Source organism: Lampetra planeri, chromosome 12 (assembly GCF_965212315.1).
Source record: "Lampetra planeri chromosome 12, kcLamPlan1.2.h2, whole genome shotgun sequence".
Taxonomy (NCBI): Eukaryota; Metazoa; Chordata; class Hyperoartia; order Petromyzontiformes; family Petromyzontidae; genus Lampetra; species Lampetra planeri.
In genome coordinates, this window is record NC_136118.1 from 3,302,489 (window position 1) to 3,326,602 (window position 24,114).

General features: G+C 48.0%; 1 protein-coding gene across 1 annotated transcript in view; it reads right to left on the reverse strand.

The window, feature by feature from the left end:
* Positions 1–23,903, reverse strand: part of LOC144721794 (kinase non-catalytic C-lobe domain-containing protein 1-like) — a 40,676-nt gene extending 16,773 nt beyond the window's left edge. The window contains exons 1-17 of the mRNA XM_078599717.1: positions 23,540–23,903; positions 17,822–17,939; positions 17,026–17,097; positions 16,148–16,209; positions 15,159–15,317; positions 14,536–14,619; positions 13,486–13,636; positions 11,675–11,777; positions 8,801–9,870; positions 7,965–8,109; positions 7,279–7,545; positions 5,827–5,993; positions 4,753–5,222; positions 3,940–4,033; positions 3,487–3,584; positions 2,747–3,024; positions 397–507 (exon numbers count right to left, since the gene is read on the reverse strand). Coding sequence (XP_078455843.1) covers positions 397–507; positions 2,747–3,024; positions 3,487–3,584; positions 3,940–4,033; positions 4,753–5,222; positions 5,827–5,993; positions 7,279–7,545; positions 7,965–8,109; positions 8,801–9,870; positions 11,675–11,777; positions 13,486–13,636; positions 14,536–14,619; positions 15,159–15,317; positions 16,148–16,209; positions 17,026–17,097; positions 17,822–17,939; positions 23,540–23,602 — 3,512 coding nt within the window. The 5' untranslated portion in view covers positions 23,603–23,903. The remainder of the gene's footprint in view (positions 1–396; positions 508–2,746; positions 3,025–3,486; positions 3,585–3,939; positions 4,034–4,752; positions 5,223–5,826; positions 5,994–7,278; positions 7,546–7,964; positions 8,110–8,800; positions 9,871–11,674; positions 11,778–13,485; positions 13,637–14,535; positions 14,620–15,158; positions 15,318–16,147; positions 16,210–17,025; positions 17,098–17,821; positions 17,940–23,539) is intronic.
* Between the last annotated feature and the right edge of the window lie 211 nt (positions 23,904–24,114).

The following is a 24,114-nucleotide window of genomic DNA, read 5'->3' on the forward strand; positions in this document are numbered from 1 at the left end:
TATATGCCCAACCTACAACCAAATCACCATGGCGTCTACAATCACATCACCGTGAACATGCCCAATTATGGCAGGTCAGTTTAGTATTTGAATGGCAGACTACCTGGGTATACCAGGTGTTGCATGTAGTCTTTGGCTACAAGGTGGCCAATTGATGGTATCACAGCAATGGCTTCACTTCATCTGTGCGGAGCTTTGAGTGTCACACCCTCCTCGTATGCACGGTAGATTTTCTGCAGGTAATCCAGTTTCCTGTCGCACGAAGTTAAATACTCAGTTATCGAATTGGCCAACCATCCCAACGCAGTACTCCCGTGAAAAAGAGTTCTGAGAATCGGTGAAGCTTTATTTGAATAAAAAAAAAGGAAATTATAAATTAAAGATGCTACTCTTTACCTGGAGGCGTTTACAAACTGCTCCATGATGAAGCTGAGGAGCTGCTGAGGGGAAACAAAGTAGCGGTACGTGTAGAAGAACTGGTGAATGTATCCCTGGGACAGCGAATTCCTGTCACCCACAGCACACGTGTGCGCGCACACACACGCACAACACGAAGAGAGAAAAGAAACGAGTTCAAACAGTTATGCATTCGCATGAATTATGTAACATTTTCCAACATGCACCTGTCTTCAAAATCATTTCGTTAGCAGTACGGAAGCCTACAGATAGCTGTCAGGGCAAAATGCTTTTGCTCTGGTTTGTGACTCGGAATGCTGGGCAAGCAACCGTTCAATAATTTGGTTGCTTTTCAATAGGGTAAGTGGCCAATAGCAACACAATTGTATACGAAAGTCTTGTTCTCACTAGGTATGTTTACGAGTCTTACAATGCCTCACTGTTAACAAAGGATGGCCCTAATGTGTCAACGCTTTCAACCCGAGTTGAAACTTTAAAAAGAGCATAAAGGCGTCAATCCACCTGCCCCAAATATGAGTTAATCTTTAAATTATTTCACTGGCTGGCAGCTCTGTGTTACCACAGAGGCTACTTAATGGCATATCCCAGCATTTTGAATTTTCAGCGCAATCATAAGAAGCCAGAATTACATTAGACGCAGCCGCACAAACCGAGCAGTGGATTTGCGATGCAAGGGTGCAGCGGCAAAACAAACGGACATTTAAGAGCACTTGGATATATTTTTTTAAGGCTATTCAATTGCTCTTCAAGGTGGCCCGTGAACTGGACATCTATATATATATAAAATCGCAAATCTGTCTGTCTGTGTGTGTGTCTGTGTGTCGCCAGACCATACGCAGTTTCATTGGACGGCGGTTGCCCCTGGCAACGGGTAGCGACGCATTCGCTGCCGGGTGGACGCCATTTTTAATTCCCGTTAAAAATATGCGCACGCATTTGTGCTATAAACTCGATATACCCAGCGTTGCCCGGGGGGAAATACATTTAAAATCTTATGAAAACTTTCAAACATTATATACCAATGAAAAAAACAACTGTGTAATTACTTTTAAACCCGACGCGCCAAGAATCGATTCTCTGAATCGCGCAAAGGAATCGAAGGTTGTAGATTCCTTTAGATTTGGACGATTCCCGTTTACTATAAGTTCGTTAAAGTCGATATAAACTGCTACGAACGGAAAATATCCGGCGTTGACCGGGGCAAAAATGTAATAAAAAACTCCTGAAAAAATAAAAAAATAAAATAACAATGAGAATGAAACTCTATCATTCAAAATGTAAACCCCCAACATGCCAGGAATCGATTCTTTGAATCGCACAAAGGACTAATCGAAGGTTGTAAATTACTTTAGGATCGCGCTTCCTGTTTAATATAAGTTGCTTATAGAGTTGATATAAACTGCTACGAATGGGAAATATCCGGCGTTGACTGGGGCAAAAATATAATGGTGAGGGCGGTTGTGAGTGGCGATTGTGAGTGGTGATTAGTGAGTGGTGAGGAGAGGTTGAGTGGTGAGGGTGAGTGGTGAGGGTAAGTGGTGAGGGTGAGTGTTGAGGGTGAGTGGTGAGTGGTGATTGGTGAGGGTGTGATTGGTGAGGATGAGTGGTGAGGGAGAGTGGTGAGGGAGAGTGGTGAGGGTGAATGGTGAGGGTGAGTGGTGAGTGGTGAGGGTGAGTGTTGAGGGTGTGTGGTGATTGGTGAGGGTGTGATTGGTGAGGATGAGTGGTGAGGGAGAGTGGTAAGGGAGAGTGGTGAGGGTGAATGGTGAGGGTGAGTGGTAAGTGGTGAGGGTGAGTGTTGAGAGTGAGTGGTGAGTGGTGATTGGTGAGGGTGTGATTGGTGAGGATGAGTGGTGAGGGAGAGTGGTGAGGGAGAGTGGGGAGGGTGTGATTGGTGAGGATGAGTGGTGAGGGAGAGTGGTGAGGGTGAATGGTGAGGGTGAGTGGTGAGGGTGAGTGTTGAGGGTGAGTGGTGAGTGGTGATTGGTGAGGGTGTGATTGGTGAGGATGAGTGGTGAGGGAGAGTGGTGAGGGAGAGTGGGGAGGGTGTGATTGGTGAGGATGAGTGGTGAGGGAGAGTGGTGAGGGTGAATGGTGAGGGTGAGTGGTGAGTGGTGAGGGTGAGTGTTGAGGGTGAGTGGTGAGTGGTGATTGGTGAGGGTGTGATTGGTGAGGATGAGTGTTGAGGGAGAGTGGTGAGGGAGAGTGGTGAGGGTGAATGGTGAGGGTGAGTGGTGAGTGGTGAGGGTGTGTATATATGTAAGGTTATTAACTTATGCTAGTCATTAAGTAAAAAAGGAGGAAGCGGGTGGACGTCACTGGCTCGTACTTGGCATAGAGGTAGGACATGAGTCCGAGGGGAGTGCCTGCATGAACAAAGGCCGTGGACTCCTTTGGGGCACCCTCTTTGGGCGCGGCCGCCTGGAAGAGGAGGCCAAAGGTCGGTGGAGCCACGTCTTTCACGTCGCCGGCCATCGCGTCTTCCGCCTCCTCCTCCTCCCCCATGTCGGTGGTCACGGAGTCCGGGCTGGGCTGCCCCGCAAATCGGCTCGTCTTGAGCGAGGGCAGGTCGTACAGGTTCAAGCCACATTGCTCAGCCGTCAGCAGCTGCGGGTTAGTGGCACAATGGCGGTGATGATGTAGACAACAATAAATGTTGAACAGCTCTCTGATGTGTATTCAGATTGCACCGCATGTGTTGTTTTGACAGATAAGATACGACGTGATGTCGAAAGTTTTTCCTCCACGTGCTGCGTAGCCGGAAAACGTCAGACATCATGGCAAACAACACGTGGTACAACCTGAACACACATCATTGAGTTAAACAGCACAATCTCAAAATGCCTACTCACAAGTTACGAATGACGAAGTCATGGAATAAATGGAGAGGCATTGGGTGTAATGCTAAGAGCACCTCCGATTAGTACGGTTGGCTAGGTATGGTGCGAAAGAAGTTCAACATACATAAGAGTTCAACTTAAACTGGTCACCGTTTTAAAAATATTTGTAGCAATCAAAATCACAAAATCACTCGGGCCTGGTGCCTGCCACGGGTCACAAGGTCCACACCTCCAGGTAGGAGCGCACAAAGTGCATCAGTTCCACTTTGCCCTGTGTCTCCTCCATCTGGGACGTGAGCTTGAACAGCAGCCCACGATCGCCACCACCTGTTGGCGGAAACGGGCAACATCATTCGAGCTACCCACAATGCAGAGCGGGTGATGTCATCTAGCCACCCGGCAGCAACATTTGACAGCAACGTTGCCTAGAAGGCTTCAGTGCAGGTTACATACAACCGTATTACCATGTAGGGGTCGTTTTGAGAACACATTCGGATTCATACTCTTACGTTTTTTCGGTAAAGTCACGTAGGTAAAAAATTTAATTTCTATTCAATACATTTTTTACCTATGTGACTTTATCGAAAAAACCTACGAGTATGAATCCTTGCAGTCACGAAAGCTTCAAATCTAGAATTCGGATTCATGTCTGTCTGGTTTTGCTGCAGTGAGCGAGTCTCACTTTTGCTCTTGACGGATCCCTGCGTGAGCTTGCGGTAGTACGTCTGTGTCTTTTTCAGGTTCTTCTTCTCCAGCATCAACTGCTGCTCCAGCTCCTGCAAGAAGAAGATTGTTTTTTGGTTTGCGGCGGTAAACATCCTGGCAGAAATGTACGGAGGTGAAAAAAATGTATAATGGGCACATCATGGCAGCTTTTGTTATCACGTGCACACGATGTGTTGCACATATTAGCTGCGCCTGTCCTGGGTCCCCCCCTAAAGCAACTCAGCCTTTTTAAAAACGAAATAAAGTTTCCAGAATTTTATCCCGATTGTGCAATTGACATAATATCATGTGACAATGTGTGTATTTGGATTTGTCGCAAAACACCGCAACTCTTCATGTTCGAGATGGCCCACGTAAGTGTATATCACAGAGTTACCTCTGAGATGCCTTCAAGTGATCTCTTTTTCCATATAGCAGGGGGCAGCGCTCTGCCACTGAGAGTAATGTCCGTCGCAAGATAGTCAACCCGATATTTTTAATTCTCAGAGCTGGACTTTAGCCAAATTGACTGCAGAACCAAATATGGCACGATGTTGTTTTTGTTGCGCAGTCATTAGTGACCAGGTTGAGACAATCAGCTCACTACACTTGAGAACCCAGATTAATATCGGGCAGCTGCCTAGATGTGAACCCAATATCTAAGTGATGCCAGCTCAGGGTTTTCTTCATCTTTTTTTTTTATCTTGGAGCCACTTTGCCACCTTGCGATTCAGCCTTAAACGAGTATCAGCCAAAGTGCGGCATACTTGTTGGCATCTGGTGTACGCACCTGCAACCTCTCCTCCAGCCCGGCGCTCTGCCCGTATTTGCGGCCCAACGTCTGTGCATACGTCTTGATTTCCTCATTAAAGTCCGCCTCGCCGCGGAAGGCCAAGGCCCAGCCAAGGCATGTGGGCTGTGGCCCGGACGGACATGGGAAGTCTGAGCTGGGGCCACCGCTGCTGGCGCCATCCCCGCTGCAGCTGCCGCTGCCTCCGTCTCCACCACCGCCGCCACCGCCACCAATGCTGCCACCGCTGCTGCTGTTGTTGTTGGTCATCCGGCTGCCACCGCCACCACCGCCACCAGCACTTCCGCCACGAGTCTCTCCGCCGGGCCAGCCGAGAGTGACATTGGGACCCAAGGCGCCATCTCCCTCGTTCCCCTCCCACGACTCCCGGCTGTAGAGCTCGGAGAGTGAGGAGTTGGCGCTCTGACAGCTGATTGGCCGTCGCAGGGCTGGCAGTGCCGCGGGGTTTCCTGTGAGTGGAAGGTGCAATGGTAAGACAGATGTTGCGTGAGAGCCACCTTTGTCTCAAAGGGTTATCACCTCGTTGCGCAGTTTTCTTTCATTCATTGACACATCAAAAATACCGATCGGCAAAACGGGAAAATATTTTCCTATCCTGCAATTTCTTTCCGACTGCATCGTTTATTTTGAATTCTATAATGACATCCATTATTAATGCTGCAGCGTGTGTTAATTATTAACAAGTAAAGAAAATGATTTGCAGGCAAAGAACTTTCCTCTCACAATGGAAAATTATCCGATGTTCCTACACAGCACCTCTAGCGGCTGCAGGGTTGACAGGAACGGCGATGAGCGTCTCTCCATGACGCCGCGTGGGTCGTGAGGGGTGCTGTGATCGCATTTCACGGTGCAGCACGAGTGCAAAAGTAAATATGAATCAAGGAATTGACACGTCGTGGCACTCCCGAGTCCTTACAAGCAACGCCGCCATTGGCAGCGATGATTGTTACTAGAATTCAGCGTCATTTCCTAAATGCTTTGAGCCACAGGACGCGTGGATCAAACAGAGACTGGGCGGCGCGGACGTTCACATCGCGACATTTTTGCACGCACCGCTGCCTTCTCCGATGCCGGTGTCCTTCTGACAGACGGATTTCCAGACCTGGATTCCGGCCTGATCGTCGGGCGACCGCTCCGGTGCAGGAACCTCGCTGATGTTGCCGCATGTCACGGCCGGATCCGGGCCTGCATGGGCGGCATTGGGGAAAAAATAAACATGGCTTAGTTGCATCCAACGAGGCTATTACGAGACATAGAACTGAAATAATCACATATGTGCAGTATGTAAATTACAATTGATTGAAATTAAACATCTCAATGGAATTTGTACATTTTATCCAAATGATGCGAGACACAGTTTTTTTTGTCATTTGTATAAATTGAATGTACTTTGTCCATCACGGAAGATTACCAGTAAATATTAACCAGTTTTCGGTCCCATTGCTGTGTACGTTTACGGTGGCACAAAGCATGAAAAATAAGAATAGGTTTTACCCTTTCTGGCAATAAAACAGGTGTTGAGATGTTCAAAAACCAAATACATACCTTGGATATGCAAACAAACATGCTCACCACAAGTACGTGTGGTTAATGCAGACTTGATGCCTTGAAAAAGGTATATATTTGGTGTTTGAACATCTTAACACCTGTTTTATTGCCAGAAAGGGTTAAATCTATTCTTATTTTCATACTTTGATACTGGCAAAAAGCTCCCATGGTACCAAGCGCGTCCATAAAATAATGGCTGACATGCATAAATTGTTAAACACGAGCCCGAAATGTGTACACAAGAAACAACACGATTCGTTTGAATGCCGCTTACTGAACAAGGTAAGAAATCATAGTGCCTCGTGTATTTTCCGAGAGGGAGCCTGAACACTCGAATGTATGAACAGTTATTCATCATCATGTACTTTAGTTCCTAGCAATTGCCAACCTAGGATTTGGGTTATGGCACAGGTAATGAATGACCCACTCTTGTAAAAAAATTACGTCACATTCCACTTTAGAGCAGATGGCACACTTTAAAATAAACACCGTGCAGAAATTACTGAACGAATGTGGAAATTGGACCATCTATGTTAATTTGCTTGCACTAACCACTAGGTTAACCGGTTTCTCGATTAAAGTCTCACATTGTGAGGACGGGAGTAAAAATCACAGCCAGGGTCACATCGGTTAAAAATGATCATTATCATCGTGATTATCATCATCATCGTCATCTTTATTGTGATCACTATATGTATTGTTAACGTCGTGATCATTATCATCACCATCATCACCCTGACCATCACCATCATCAGTATCACTTCAAAGTGAGTAAATATATGAATTTGAGATTAACTTAGTGCTACATCAGAAGAGGGCTGGCCACACTATGACATAGGACATAGCCTTGTCATTTTGTGAATAATGTGCAGGTTACAAATCGTTTTGATGATTGTTACTACACACACACGGGAAATCCTTCCCTCCCTATCCCCACCACCGCACGCACGCACGCACTCGCCTGTGCACTGCACTCTCCCGGCAACCTTTGACCCCGAGCCCCGCGAGTCTCCCGAGCCAGGGCTGGCGCTCTTTCCGGCGCTGCGCGGTGTGCCGTGCTGCCGGAACGTGCTCTCCGACCAGGTCCGCGAGCGCGAGCTCCGGAGGCCAGGCTCCATGTCGGCCGCACCGCGATTGCCCCGGCCCGCGTTGCTCGTCACCGGCTCGGGGCCCGTGCAGTCGATGCGCCGCTCGACGCCCGGCGGTGGCTTCTGAAAGGACGGCCTGCTTTAATGGGAAACGCGCAATCCCACAAGTTAGGAAGAATCACGCGCAAGCGTAAATTATTACGCTTTGCAAAATTTCAACTGCTTTTTGTGCTTTGTTATTGTCCTTCCCCCGCACCTACAGTGCTAAAGAAGTTCAAGATGCATATGATTCGATTTGTCTTCGTAAGCATTTAATATACAATTGTGTTTATACATGTTTGAAAATCGTCCACTTTGCTCTGGTTTGTGTCTACAGGTTATGGGCAACCCTTCGGGCCAATTTCTAGGAATGTAAATAAAGGTAAATCCTGAATAGCAATACAATAAATCTGAATCTTCACAAGTTCACTGAAATGTTGGAAGATCGGAAGGAAGGAGCAGTGTGATTCGTGAGACACAAACAGCGTTCCACATCGTGACTTCGGGGATGTTTACCTCTGTATCTTGAGAGGCGGCATGGTGTCGCGGGAGTGCAGCTTGCGGAGCAGCCCGTCGTCCCAGTACAGGTCCGGGTAGCGCTCCTTTACCAGGTAACTGAAAGCCTTGAAGTTGAGTACACGCAGGGCTCGGATAAACTCAGCTGTGAAGTGGAGCCAGATGTGGTGAAAGGGGCGGTGGGGGGGGGAAGGGAGTCAAATCGATGTAACAAAATAATTAACTTGCATTCAATGTCCTGATAATGCACACACAAATCACCCAGAATGCATCACGATCCTGTAAGGCCTCGCAAGATAAGCAAAGTTTGAGACTGGATAGTGCTTGGACGGTTTACGATCGTGCATTAAACAGGTGCAATAGGCAATCGCAGTTTGCATTATCTTTGTATTCTTTTTACACTTTGCTGTAATTCCAGTACGAATAAAGGTTAATTAGAAGTTATTCAGAAACAATTCACTCAACATAAGCATGCCATAAGTCTTTTAATCATCGCAACTTTATAATCTGTAATGGTTATAATGCACACTGTCAGTGGGACAATGAATAATCACATAATAAAATGAAACCGAAAGGGATGACATCATAACTGCCATGCCATCAAATACTTTATTAATGCAGAGCATTAATTTAATGCATGATAGCTAGCTTATGACTGTGTTTGCATTTCATAAATATTGTCAACAATTAAGACATGATCGTCATGATATTTAGCAAAATGGACGATTTGATTATTGCTGATCTTATATCGTATGATATATCATAGAATCGCCATATCGTGGTCACCCTAACCACCACTACTGCTGGAGCACCGGTTAATTCATGGATTTGCTCACCCATCTCCATCTCCACGGCACCGTTTTCCATGTAGCCCTCAAAGGCAAACTCCTCGCGCAGCAGCCTCAGGATGCGCTGCTGCTGGGGGCTGATGGGACGTGGTGAATGGGGACCCTCGGCCGCCCCCGTGCGGCCATTCTGGCCCTGATGTCCAGGCGACGATGGCCCCACCTCAGGGCTGGATGGCGTCCGGCGTCTCCCCGCAGCCGGCACGGGCGCCCGGCTGCCCCACTGCGCCTCGGGGCTGTAGCCGGAACCCTGCGTACCGCTCCCCTCGTAACTTCCCGGGTGTCCCTGCGCCTGAGCCGCCCACATCTCCGCCCGGCGGAACTCCAGGTCCGGGCTGAGTGAGCAGGCCCGACCGCCGAAGCTACCGTTTCCCCTAGCCCTGCCGCCCACCGCCGTCCGCCCGGCGGCCGCCGCTCCTCGGCCCTGCACCGGAGTGCTCGTGGTCCACTGCTCGGGGCGGCCCCGTGGCCTGGCAACAGGCGTCGCCGGCTGGCGAAGCGGCCCACTTTGCGAGCTCCAGTTCGTGGCACGTCCGGGTGACAAGGGGCTGCCACAGTCCGGCGAGGCGGGGTGGTCCGGCCCCCGACCGTCCCCGTTGGAGTTGGGCCAGTTGCCGCGAGCGAGCGCCGCAGCTCGCGCGCCGTACTGCGCCGCGGGAGCGTAACTCCCGGCGGCCGACATCATCACGAGCGGCGAGCTGCTCACGATGGGCCCGGGCGCGGGAGCGGTGGCCCCGGCGGGGTCCTGCGGGGAGGAGACGGGGACGAGGAGGTAGTTCCCCGACGACTCGTCCAGGACGAGGGAGAAGCATTGCTGCGGGGCCGGCGAGGCCGCGGGTGGGCACGGATTGTGGTTCTCCGACTGCCTCCGGCTGGGCTGCGGTTGCCCGGCGGCGGCGGTGTCGGCAGTGGTGTCCGACGGCAGGCGAGCGGTCGTGTGGTCGGCGTCGACGCCGCTTTGCCGCGACACCCTACGGTGCCCCGTCTCGGTCCACGTTTGCTGCCGGAGAACGCGGCGCCTAGGCATCTGCTGTGCGCCGTCGTCGACGCTCATGCTCCTTCTGCAAACAAAAATAAACGAGTCTATAGACACTCTACATATTTACTCAAAAATGCCTCACAAATGCAATTTAGTGCCCTCTGCCCCCCCTGCCTCCCAAGACTCCATTTGACATGTTACCCAGATTTTTCATCATTTTACCAATAAGACTCCCAACCCGTGGTCTCCTGAGGTAAGTGGCAATGCCATTAGAGGATTTGAATTTTTTTTACAGATTTTTTTAACCTATAAGATAAGCATGGTGAAAATGTTCATAGCTGTTTTTTTAACAGGTAAAACCTCATATGATTTGTAGATAGCGCATCATCAACACCATACATGCGTGGTTACTTCTGGTCAGAATGAGACTTTAAATGAGATCTTACCGAACGATTAAGGTTACTCAGGTGCTGTGGATGAACAGCATACTATCTTATAATGTAAACACACACACATGCAGCATGCTAAAATTGCAAGAGAATCTCGCAATACAGGACCGACTTTGTGTCATTATGATGAAAGTATGACTGAGTGCAGGTGCTCCTGCCAATTTCTGCTGCCAATTATTGTCACACATGGTAGAGGCAATAAACAGAAACAAACATAACAATGATCAGATAGCAATCTTTCCACAGATAGGAACTTAAGCATCACCACAAACATAGTCTTTGATAGCGTGTTAAACAATTGCACGAGTTTCGATTTAAAGCTTTCGTGACTGCAGTGATTCATCTTCTTGGTTCTTTCGGTAAAGTCACGTAGAAGGGAAGTACTAAAATAATAAAAATAAAACATAATATAATAATTCTCACGACGTTTCGGCCACAACGCAAGCAGCCGTCATCAGGTGAAAACCAAGCATGGTGCTGTTTCATTCAGACGCTGTCGCCTCGACAGACCTGGTTTTCACCTGATGACGGCTGCTTGCGTTGTGGCCGAAACGTCGTGAAAATTATTTTATTATGTTTTATTTTTATTATTTTATTACTTCCCTTCTACGTGACTTTACCGAAAGAACCAAGAAGATGAATTGCACGAGTCTTGGAGATGGAAATAGTTTTACCTAATTGTTGCGAAAATTCATTGAGAGTACCTTTCCGGCGATGTGCGAAGACTGGCATATTGCAAATTTTTTTTTCTAAATATATTTTATTGTATGTAATTAACATCTTAGTTAATTGGCACTGAATACCACCGAACTTTTTTTTTAAAGTACAAAAGTAGAAGTTTATTCCGTGTCACCGTCACTGTGAATGAAGTAGAGAAGGGTGAAGGCTTTGGCTCGTTCGCTAAATGCGAAAGGCTCAACAGATTTTCTGAAAGTGCCCGAAACATTTCTAAAAGTTAGAGGAAACTCGAAACCTTGTGCCCTGTATCAATAAAGGTTTACAAATCTAGTCACAGACACACCTACTGGACGAGAAGATGTGTCCTCCCCCAATACTGCTTTAAAATACAGGGAGAAAAAAGTGTGTATTATAACCCGGACAACACGGTAGGTATATATATCTTCTTCTTGGTTCTTTCGGTAAAGTCACGTAGAAGGAAAATAATAAAATAATAAAAATAAACCATAATAAAATAATTCTCACGACGTTTCGACCACAACGCAAGCAGCCGTCTTCAGGTGGAGAACAGGTCTGAAGACGGCTGCTTGCGTTGTGGCCGAAACGTCGTGAGAATTATTTTATTATGTTTTATTTTTATTATTTTATTATTTTCCTTCTACGTGACTTTACCGAAAGAACCAAGAAGATGAATCCCTGCAGTCACGAAAGCTTTAAATCGAAATTTATATATATCTTTTCAACAAATTCTTCACTCACTCAGGATTGTGGTTTGCACCACCGGCATGCTGCGGAGGGGTCTTGGTGGGAACGGGTCCGCGGACGGCCTCGAACTTTCCCGTCGAGGAGACGGGCACGAAACCTGTAGCGGTGGGGACGGTCGGTGTGCATTAGTGGGGTAAGCTGTAGTGGTGGGGACGGTAGGTGTGCATTAGTGGGGCAAGCCATGGGCGTGTCGCGACGCGCCCCGAGAACCCAATTGCGCAGACCGTGAGGCCGTAGTGTTGTTATAAAAAAAACGAAAGCGGTTAAAAAATAATCAAACAATTCTTTTCCCCCTCCCCAACCAAGCACTGACAACTCAGTGTGACCGGCCGTAACGTGTAATGTTTGTACCGTACTGAGACACTGCACAAATCGGAAGATACATCCGGATAGGTTGAAAATTAAAGGTGGAAAGTTCCTCTCAGATCTGTTGGACTCATGCAGTCCAGGGTTAAGTCATGGTTGAGCACTAAACACAAAAAAAACTACAACTTTACCATAATTCATTCGTAACCCTCCTAGAATAAAGCCCGAAACTCATGTTCAATTAAACAAATAACATCATTAAAGTTTGTTATATTACAACTGCCACTACCCAGATTTGTCTTATGAAGGGGAAATAAATGTTATAAATGTAGTTGTATGATTTTAATGCCACGCTGTGACTAATGAGTTTACCCTGACAAGCATTGGTGTGACGGCACATCGATACATATCGAATGTTAAGCTCACAATTCATGTATCGAATCGATTATGTAAGAACTGATGATTTTTTATTCGTATATATGATGTATGAAATGGCTTCCCATGACCCCTGTAGCCACTGGAGACACTGCCATTCACCACAATAAAAACAAATTCTTGAATCATATCACAAACGCTGAACGGAAACAATTTATCGAATTTTCCTGCGGCACGGCCGGATTTAGTGGGAGGAGGCAAGGGAAATCTGGCTGTTTAGTCTTATAATAGTTATAATATGAACGTTATAAACAATGCTACCTTTATTACTTGCTGTTTCATGGGGTTGATCTATTCTTCAATTGTTCCCATCTGACATATATTAACCCCTCCCATCTCAGCCTTGTGCTAAACTAGTGAGATAGTTCAACATGTAGGTTAGGTAGGAATTTTGTGTGTGTCTTTTTCCTTGTATGTGGGGAGCAGTAGTGTAGCAGTTAGCGCTGTGCTACGAAGCCAATGACCCAAATTCGATTCCCGCTCACGGCAAACAGCAGTGACGAATATCTGAACCGGTACTGGCCCTCCTCCCCCAGGTCGACTCAGCCTCAAATGAGTACCTGGAGCGGTGTGTAAACATCGCCACTAGGAAGTTGGGTGTGGTGCTAGCCACCCAGCCACCCACCCCCGTATGTACCGTGCTGACCTCCATAGGTACTCGCTAACAGCATTTGCCCCAACAGTCTGTTAAGGCTATACGAGGGAGCTTTGTCTGTATGTGTAGGGTGACAGGGCGGAGGAGGAGAGGGGGAGGGGGTCTTTCATGGTCAGGTGTCCTTGGGGGTAAAATTCCCTCTTACACCCCAGAAATGTCTAGTTCATGGGGGAATTATTTCAGTTGAACTTCTACAGGCAAGCTTATCGGGACAAATCGTGTTCATGCAAATGTTTTACTGACAGTGTAAATTTAGCTCAAATATAGCACCACGAGGTCTGCTCAGCCACACTGAACTCATTCACTCCTCCGGGCTGATGCCGGCTAGATATTTGTCCACCCACTCGTGTGCCCATGAGTCATGGCACTGAACGCCTGCGTGGGACCGAGTCTGTAAGCATTTCAGTACCTGAGCGGCCCGGGTTCCCCGAATGGTCATTGGTTGAATGAGAGAAGCAGGCCGGCGCTGGACGGGAGGCGCGTGCCGGGCAGGGGGGAGGGCTCTTGGGCTTTGTTCTGGCTCCTTGCTGTCCCGAGCACTGCTCCTGCATTTGCAGAATCTACAGGAAGCAGAATGGAGAGAGAAGAGCAGGGCACAAGTGGCACCGAGACCAGGAGAATGAAGGGGAGTCGGCTCCAAGAGGAATTTTGGAGTCGGCGCTGCTCGGTTGATACAAATGCTCTTCGGCTCGTGAACAATGGACACGCATTGTAGCAGTATAACACAGGCATGCGAGGCATACATACATCGCATTAAAAATGATACACGTGGTCTCCAGAGCACTGGTGCAAAATCCAGACTACTTAAACAGCTCGTTGAACTCTATCAACCCTGCGTGCGAGGACGATCGTTTCAGGCTACGTTATCCAAATTCACGAAGCTCTTGACATGCCTCGCAAAAAGCACAAGCGAGGGGTGCCACGTCACGCAACACTAAACGCTCGTTATCCCCGCTCTGCTTGTTGTGAACCGATTACAAAAGTGTCATCTCCAATCGCTCGCACGCGCAGGGAGGGCAACGCGGCTCCTTGTTGCGACACTCGCAGGGAGGGCGAGCTGCACAGTTCCCGTTGCGGAATGCCGCACACCTGCGCAGACACGCCGCGGCACACCACGGCCGGCGTGGGCGTGGGCTTCACGGTGGAGTGCACAGGTGGGTGCGGCGCGAATTATACTTCGCGGAGATGACTCTGTGGGCAGTCAACTTCCTGATTAATCATAAGCTACCCAACGTGGACACACACCCGCAGGCCTATCCGTCACTCTTTAAAAGACCGGCGGCAATGATAATTACGCAATAGAAGGGATTCATTTTCCACGGTGCAAGTGTAGAGATGCACATTGTACTCGTAAAAAATAAGGTGAACAGGAAGTTAAGCCACAACACCACCCCATTCCCGAAGAATAACCTGAACTCCTTGAGTCTCTTCCATCAGCCAAATGAATACGGTGTCTCACCTGTCCATGCATAGCCTCCATGCGCAACATCATGCAGATCTCTTGGGTGAGGATCCCTGTCTGGCTCTGGTACTCGTTACAGTCCTGGTCGACGGTAAACAGAGAACGGCAACCTGGTCAGCCAAGAGCCTTGGAGCGAAACGCACAGGCTCATCCACCAGCTTATAACACACGAAGACTGTAAAAGAGGGAGGGCATCCCAAGATATAGTCCTGGCTTAGAGCCAAAGATGACCTCCTTTGAACTTCTTAGCCAACGGTGCTGATCGGAGGTGCGGGGGAAGGAGCAGCAGGGCACATGACATCATTGTTATGGCTGATTACAGCTCAAAAGAGCACAATTTGAATGGCCAACAGCACAGCACATCCCAGCCCAGCGCAATGTAGAAATGAACACCACGGCCAGTTCTGTGGCGTAGCGTTGTTGGCAATGGGCATGCTGCAAGGATTTAAATGAGGGTCCCACGTACAATTTCCCTGCTTTTGATCTTCCAGTGCCTGAGTCCTACCGTCCCAACGAGCCCCGTTACAACTTGCACCGAATGCAAAACAACTTCAACGGCTACAAAATCGAACGCAGCGCGCTGCCGCTTGCCCCGTCCGTGGCACCGTGCCGGCGGGCACCTTGAGAACGGTGCTGATGGAGAGGCGCTTCTCTGCGTCGGGCTCGGTCATGCGCGCCAGCAGCTGCTGGAAGTGCTCGGTGAGCTGGGGGCCCTGGCTGCTTGGGAGGCAGAGCGTGGCCGCGGCCAGCACCGTCTGGGCCACGCCGAAAATACACGACTGTTGGAGGTAAAAAGGAGGCGTCGATCACGTGGGTGCAGAGAAAACAAAGGGTTAGTCTTCTTGGTTCTTTCGGTAAAGTCACGTAGAAGGGAAATAATAAAAGAATAATAAAAGAATAATAAGATAATTCTCACGACGTTTCGGCCACAACGCAAGCAGCCGTGAATGTTCATTCAGACGAGGTCTTTCCAACAGACCTGTTCTTCGTCATTCAGACGCTGTCTTTTCGACAGACCTGTTCTTCACCTGAGGACGGCTGCTTGCGTTGTGGCCGAAACGTCGTGAGAATTATTTTATCACGTTTTATTATTATTATTTCATGATTTCCCTTCTACGTGACTTTACCGAAAGAACCAAAAAGATGAATCCCTGCAGTCACGAAAGCTTTAAATCGAAATTTAAATGGTTAGTCAGTGAGCCATCGGAATAAATAATATCCACGGGGTAAGAGTCAAGACTTCCATGAGGTCTGTTGCGATTGACAAAAAAGTGGCTGGTGGTCAAGACTGACGTCGGTGCACTTGCCCGCCAAGCAACGTGCCCGAGAGCACGTCCACGGTGGAGACCGAGCAATGAAATCAGCACCTGTGCAAGTGCTCGATGTATTGCTACATCACAAGACAGTGTGGCATGACGATGGCTTGGGGGAGGCCATCACCTCGCAGCGGATTGCTCACGGTTGAGGACGATGATGGTTAAGATAAGTCCTTAGTTACAGGAGATTGCTTACAATTTGACGGAATAATATATTTTTTATATGACGAGGATTTGGCTTTTGGTTTGCGGTAGGTGCCAGTGGAGGGAGGAGCGATGCACACAACCGTTACCTTTTCTGAGATGATTCCCTGCTTTTCAAGCTCTGGGGCCAGAAAAAATTCATCCAGGTCATCTGAGAAGGGGCAGAGTCATCCATTATTTTGCGAGTAGAGTACCATGTCGCATATCTCATTTGCTGGGGACTGAGGTACAGCACCAACAGTCCATGTAAGATATTCGTATCAGTGTACATATTCACGTGTTAGTGCTTGTGTAAAAGTGTATATGCCTGTGTGGCTAAGGCATTGTGATGTGCGTCCGATTCACAGCCAAAATGAGTGGCGATATATCAAGCGGTGCTGGGCTTCCCCAAGGTTGTGTAATACAGTGACAGCCTTCAGAGGTGTTCATTAACAGCAATTACAAATACCATCTCTGCATTTGTATGTGTTTGTGGATGTTGGTGTCACTTTCTGAGTAGTGTAAGTGTAGCGATTAGCACGCTGCGCTACGAACCCGGCAACTCGAGTTTGATTCCCGCTCGCGGCCAACACCAGTGACGATAATCTGAACCGGTTCTGGGCCTCCCCTAGGTCGACTAAGCCTCAAATGAATACCTGATGCGGTGTGTAAACATCGCCACTGGGGAGACAAAGCCGGCCGGGCGTGGTGTTGGCCACCCACCCCCTCGTGTGCAGTGCCGGCCTTCAATAGGTGCTCACAAACAGCACTTGCCCCTACATATTCTTAGGTTTTTTCGGTAAAGTCACGTAGGTAAAAACATTAAAATTAATAAAAGTAAAATAAAATAAAAATCACGACGTTTCGGAGGCAACACAAGCTTCCATCTTCAGGTGATTTTTATTTTATCTTACCCCGACAGTCTGTTAAGGCTATAAGGGGGATCTTTGTCTTTGGGTGTAGCGTTGTGGCTGTTCTGGGCCCTCACCTTGTGGACTCACGGGCATGAATCTGACGATCCCAGAAGGGACTATGGTGACCGTGTCAAGCGACACGTAAACTGCGGCAGAACGGGGCACACACGCGCTCTGCGTCAGGGCCGCCGACACGCGTTTTATTACTTCAAATGTTATCAAAAACAAAAAACGACATCAATAACAACACGACGCAAATAATTGGTTCTCTGTTTACTTTTAAGGTATAGACTCACAGGATTTTATAAATGATGTTTAACACATTGCTGATGCTCAGAGTTCTCACATGCAGGTAGTTTGAACACGCTTCAGAGACGTAACCATTGCAGGGTAAATGTGTGATGGAAGGCAGAATTGGCAATGAAGACTAAACACATTACACAATTAGCAGACTCATTTTTTTCGGTTTTGCTCAAATAAAATAAAAATCTGCAAAGACAGTGCGCAAAAAAGCATGGAGAGGTGCATGCTCGGGATGTAATTAACATGCAGAAAGCAGAACACATGGATGCAAGTTAAAGACATAATTTCAGCTGTTATGAAAGTGGGCTTGGGCAGGAGGGTGATGATCATCGCCGGTGATCAAGACTAATGAGTGACAGCCAAGTGAGAGAACGCGCCGGAGAGGACATCCGTCGCGAAGATGGAGTGATGAAATCAGCTCCTGTGCAGGTGCTAGGTGGATTATTAAATTGCAGGACTGTGAAAAAGTGCGAAGGCTTGGGGAGGCCTTCATTCAGCAGTGGATTGATCCTGGCAGATGAGGACGATGACAACGACGATGAATAACTCTCACGGGCCAGTCCTCACCTGGTCTCTGCTCCCGGTTCTTGAGAGCCATGACACACTCCCGCAGCACGGCCCACAGCGAAGGCTCTCCGATGTGGTGGGTCAGACCCCAGAGGATCTCACGCAGGGACATTATCGTCTGAGCGGGGAGGGCAAAGCGCAACACCGTCTCAATCACCGGCGAGGCTCGTCCATAACGGATTACTCTTTACCATGCGGGGCAGCAGCGATGGGTCGTACACTGATCAGCAAACTTCCCATTGGCACAGCTTGATGAAGTGTACGTGTAAATATACACCGCGTTGTCAATCCAATACTGGATGAGGGCATCCCCACTCCGTGTGAAATGTTATTTGACCGTAGCTGACCACAATGGTCAGCGTGGGTGAGGATGGGGAGATTAAACAGCTCGCTCTGCGTGGTTGTCGCCCATCCAAGCACTATCAAGGTAGAATCCTGATTAGATTCCGAGATCTGATGAGATCGGGCACATTCTGGTTGATTTGGTCACAGGCCTTATGGGCATATAAGTGAAAATTGTTGGAAAGTTGGCCTAATCTGAAAAAAGCAACATTTTATCATACAATTTTGTCTCACAGCTGACATAAGCTCAAATGTCCACACACGTACACATTAATGGCGATGCCTGTCCACTGCACACATCGTGTCTCTCAGACCCCTCCAGGGATCTTTACAAAGACGGTCACCGCATCGCGCGCTTTTAGATGCGCTTCAGCGGCCGTCTGGAACGTTCTTCCTTCCGATATTAGGTAAGTCACTGGAGCTTTACACCTTTAAACCTAATTGAAAACTCATTTCTTTAGAACTGCTTTTGTGTTTAGTTTCTTGTCCTTCCGCCGGACCTCCGATTAGCACGGTTAGCTACGTACAGTGTGAAAGAAGTTCAACATAAATACATACATACAGAACTGACACATGAAGGGTCTGGGTTAACCACTTAGGGTCCCGACCGCAACTGCCAACATACCTGGCAGCCACAAGTGGGGGCTATTTAATACTTAAGGACACATTTATGTGGATGAGTCATTGGCCACCCATTGTGTATGAGCCGTACATCATGGGGGCATCGATTAAAGCTACAATGATAATCATCTGCGGGTTGGGGAAGTGGGTGGTGACACCGATGGCCATCAACTTCACTGCTATCATCAGCGGATGAACGACTGGCCGAATCCTCACTCAGATAGAGCTGACACAGGACACAAACATGCAAGGCCAGATTTCAGCGGGTGGCATAATGGACATTTGTCCCCTCCTGAGTCCAAAACTCCAGCGGGGCCCACCAAAAACAAAACATTATAGTCAACTCTTGAACAAAGCATTACAATACTGTACATTAAATTCTTTCAAGCGAAGCTTAGTGTCGTTTCAGAATACATTTCTCAACTTGCAACCCAACCCAGAAAACCGCACTTGAAATACATTTTACAAAACGTATTTGGAAGAGTAGGACTGTGTATTCATAGTGTAAGCGGAGAGGGGGGGAGGTGAGGTGGGGTGGGGTGGTGATCTTTTCTGCTTTGGTGTCCCAGGAGAAAGATTGCTAAATCTGGCCTTGTACACATGTAAGTGCATTTCAAGTATGCAAGTCGGACACTGGATGAATGATACTAATGGTGATATCGGTTCTGGTGACATAGGCCATGGTGTTGTGAGTGTGCAGACCAGCACAAATTTCTGTGTCCATGCTCGCACGCTAAACGCTCACATAGGTTGCAGCAAAAACAACACTACCGCTACCGACATAAATTATGGAGAGGTCTCAATTGTATGCGTGTGAATATGGTCTTTACGGCATATTTAAATAACATCAGTGACATTGCACTGATGGTTTTTAACTGGCAAACATTGAAAGAAATTATTACAAATATCCTCAAGATAGCAAACTATGCTGATAAGCCTCCTTAGTCTCTTGCAGAAGGCTCAATATGTGACACAATCACCTTGCAATTACCACAGTTCACCGTGTGTGTCAATGCGGGTTGGTGAACGGAGTGCAGGAAATTCAATTCAAGTTGCCGAGTTTATAGTGCAGTGCGATGACCACAATTATACTAATTTTAATGTATAACACGCCACAGAGTATTCGCTCACTCTCAAAAAGAGAGGACAACTCCGAGATACGAGGAACCACAGACAAGCGGGAGGCAGCCATGTGGTGCGCTGGTGCCAAATGCCCAAGTTCTGCGGTCTTCTTCATATGAGATCTTTTCAGCTGGTGAATTAGTGTTTTCATGTCGGAGAAAACCAAAACACCCAGAAAAACCCATATGTGGGAGTGGGCAACACTATCTTATACAGATGGAGCATATGGACCCCACATTTAACAACATTTGTGTGATCCATCAACCCTCGACCTCCACCGTGCTGGATTATAGGCATGTGCCACAACTGACCACTACTGACTACCCATTGTGCAGTGCATGAAAACGAAACATTTACTGAGCGCAAGCCATTGTTGAAGATTTCGCAACCCCTATGTGTTATCCATTTATGCCAAAATGGAGACAGTTGCCTTGTCAGGCTGCACCTAAGCAATGAATAAATCACCAAGAACGCGCCCGGTCTTGTCAGACCTCGGAAGCCCAACAAAGTTGGGTCTGGCAATAAAACTTGGATGGGATAATATATGGAAATAACAAGCATGACAGGCTTGGACTGAGGTGGTCATTGGATATATCTGTACGGGGCTTTAAGTGTTTTCCTTGTACGTGGGCTTCTCCTCTGTCTTCTTGCACATGCCACTCTTCAAGGGAAATGTCTAACTATACTATTCACTATTTTTTATTTGACCAGGTAAGGCCCACTGAGCTGTATAGCTCTTTTTCAGAAGGAACCTAGCCACAAATGATAGCTCAGCGAAGCAGCTCATCACGTGGAAATGTATAGCAGCCAAATACTGCAAACGTATGTTGATTCTAAATATGGAGGGAGACACGCAAACTCCAAATATACAGGTTGGGATCATGTCCACGACCTCCTTCATAGCAGGCGATGTAGTTGACACCTCGCCATCTCTCTAATGAAGACCCACCTGAAAACGAGTCTTGAGACTCAATGCGGCTTTGCCGCATAGAGGAACATGAATTGTCGCGAACCCGATCGTGAAGCTTTCATTGGTGCCAAACCAGGTGGCATCTGCCACCGTGTTACCATCTCGCCATCTCTCTATTGAAGACCCACCTGAAAACGAGTCTTGAGACTCAATGCGGCTTTGCCGCATAGAGGAACATGAATTGTCGCGAACCCGATCGTGAAGCTTTCATTGGTGCCAAACCAGGTGGCATCTGCCACCGTGTTACCATCTCGCCATCTCTCTATTGAAGACCCACCTGAAAACGAGTCTTGAGACTCAATGCGGCTTTGCCGCATAGAGGAACATGAATTGTCGCGAACCCGATCGTGAAGCTTTCATTGGTGCCAAACCAGGTGGCATCTGCCACCGTGTTACCATCTCGCCATCTCTCTATTGAAGACCCACCTGAAAACGAGTCTTGAGACTCAATGCGGCTTTGCCGCATAGAGGAACATGAATTGTCGTGAACCCGATCGTGAAGCTTTCATTGGTGCCAAACCAGGTGGCATCTGCCACCGTGTTACCATCTCGCCATCTCTCTATTAAAGACCCACCTGAAAACGAGTCTTGAGACTCAATGCGGCTTTGCCGCATAGAGGAACATGAATTGTCGTGAACCCGATCGTGAAGCTTTCATTGGTGCCAAACCAGGTGGCATCTGCCACCGTGTTACCACCCGCCTGAGCAGCGGCCGGCAACTACAAACACGCTCAGCGCTTCACAGCTCGGGGCAGCCCTGCCTGGGACTGTCATTCAAAAGCAACAACAATAACTTGCAGCTCACAAAGAAAACAATTATAAAATATACATCTACTTTGTGTCCCTCCTTCAAAGCAATAAAGGAAATGTCACTGTACACTTAAGTATTTAACAAGTTGATGCAGCAATGCACATACAGCTAGGGCTACCTGTGCTTTTTTTTGTAACCACACCTCACACTCTACTCTCCTTTCGTCCTAGATAAGGCAGCTAGGCGATTCGAATACATTTCTGGCCGGTCAAGTCGTAGTGCATTTCAACATCGTATGAATATCGACAAGGACAAAAATCAAACGGTGCGAGGTGCCTGCGTTACAACTCGCACAGCACGCGTGCAAAATAAAGGCACGGATCAGTTTCGCTGCGGGCGTTTGCGCCACAAGCTAGTCTCCGGCAATGTGGTTTTCTGGAACCACGAAATGCTTCTTCTACGCTGTTTCCCTCCAGGTCCCGCGAGCGTGGGTCTGGACAAAAGTGACATTTCCAGTTCTTTATTGTTGTTGCAGTGGCGCGCTGCCTGCCCCGTGCAGGTGGTGAACGCGGCCTCAAGTGTGCCCCGAGACTCACGGGTACAGTAAACTCTGCAGCAGTAAAACCCGTCAACTCCCCGCCGCTTCTGCTGCCAACCCTCTCATTATAGAGGGCCTTTTAACGTTACACTACAAGAGACTCGCAAACCCTTAAACGCACGCCGATCTCACTCATCCCGTCTACCATCTTTGACGATGGGAGTGTCTCTAATTTGAATATGGTGGCTTTACCGAAAGAACCCAATAGTACAGAAAGAAAGGTTCAACTTCCACTTGACCGATGCAACGTATCTCGAGAATCACAACGAAAATAACAAGAAGAGACATTTTTGTTCGAGATTATTCGATAAAAAAAATAAAAATTAAACCCCCCCCCCCCCATAAACATTTCAAGAGCCGCAATGCACGTGGCGAACTTCGCGAAGCAGTCCTTCTTAAAGAGCCGCATCCGGCCCCGGAGCCGCGAATTGCCGAACCCTGTTGCTCTAGATGAAGGCCGCCTCCCAAAGCCGTCAGCATCTCTCACGCTCCTGAGATGTAACAAAGCCACTCTTAGGTACCTGCACACGAGCTGACTTCATCGGCGTAATTTCGCGGTGAACGTCGATGATGTCATGGTACTTAATTAAAAAAAATCATGATAGGAACTTCCTAATAATAAAAAAGCAGTGCTTAAAAGTGGTCGAAAAAAAAGCAACAGAAAAGACGTACAAAAAGCGAGTGGTCGTGTTGATTTTTTATATTTTCAACCACGACGAGGTCCTAAGGCATGGTACGATTTAAGGCCTGGCTTTCTGCAGTGTAACAACATGTTTAAGCTACCCCCATTTCTATAAAGGTATTTACTCCACTTGGATTTGAAATTTAAATAAAAGCTGCATAGGCTTAGCAAATACATTGCTACAGTTGGCTGGCTTACAGTTCGTCAGAAAACTATGCTACAGTGCACTAACTATGTCAAGTAAAGGCAAGGTGGGAGGGTTGCAAAAGCTCACCCACACACATAACCGCGCAGTTTAAACAAATAAATGTACCACACGACAAAAGCAGGTTCTTGTAAACGACACAATTGAATGAACAGCCCCTGCTTAGTCTGCTCGTTCGCCACTGAACCAGCTTGCACAGAGGGGACAGTTCAATTCCTATAGCCCACCAAGTAATTTCTACAATGAACCAAGAAAGTGGACATACAGATCTATGAGATAAACTCGAACATTTTCCTTTCAAATGTGTTCAAATCACTACCTATCCTATTGTAAGTAAAGCCTCCCAGGTGTTCCTTGCAAGATGTAATGCATCTCAAAAGGTGCCTCAAACGGGCTAAGTAAAGAACATGAATCAACAAACGCTTACGTTCTGCCGGCGAGCCAGTGGCGGTCTGGTCCGACCCAGACCACCATTCGTGATGGGCAGCATGACGAAGAGTTCACCAATGAAGATCGGCAGCCTTCAGCAGGATGGCCCCGTGTACCCAAACTACCCCACCGGTGTCTCCCTGCAGCACAGCTGTTGCACGCAATAAGATCAACAATAAATGGATTATTTTCAAACGAACAACAAAAAAACCCGAATTCTTCAAAGCCGGACTCAAGCTGTACGCAGGTCGTAAGATGCAGCCATGGTGAACGGTTGGGGGGTGGGGGGGTTAGGCAGCGATGGGAAGATGAGCGAGCGAGTGTGCGCCGTGTCATGTGTTCCAGGACGTGTCCGCGTGGACTCCGGGAGCCGCCGACGACTGCGAGGGTGCGGCTCATTGAGCTCGCGCCTGACAAACCCACAAAGCGCTCATGGCCCGCCCGCCCGCCCGCACTTGCCTGTCCAGGCAGGCCAAGCCAAGCTATGGCTTCAACTTGGTCTCACAACAGCCCTGAGGAATGATGGGCTCGGTTGGGTTGGGCTAGGCTGAGTTAGGGGAGGTTTGACAACAA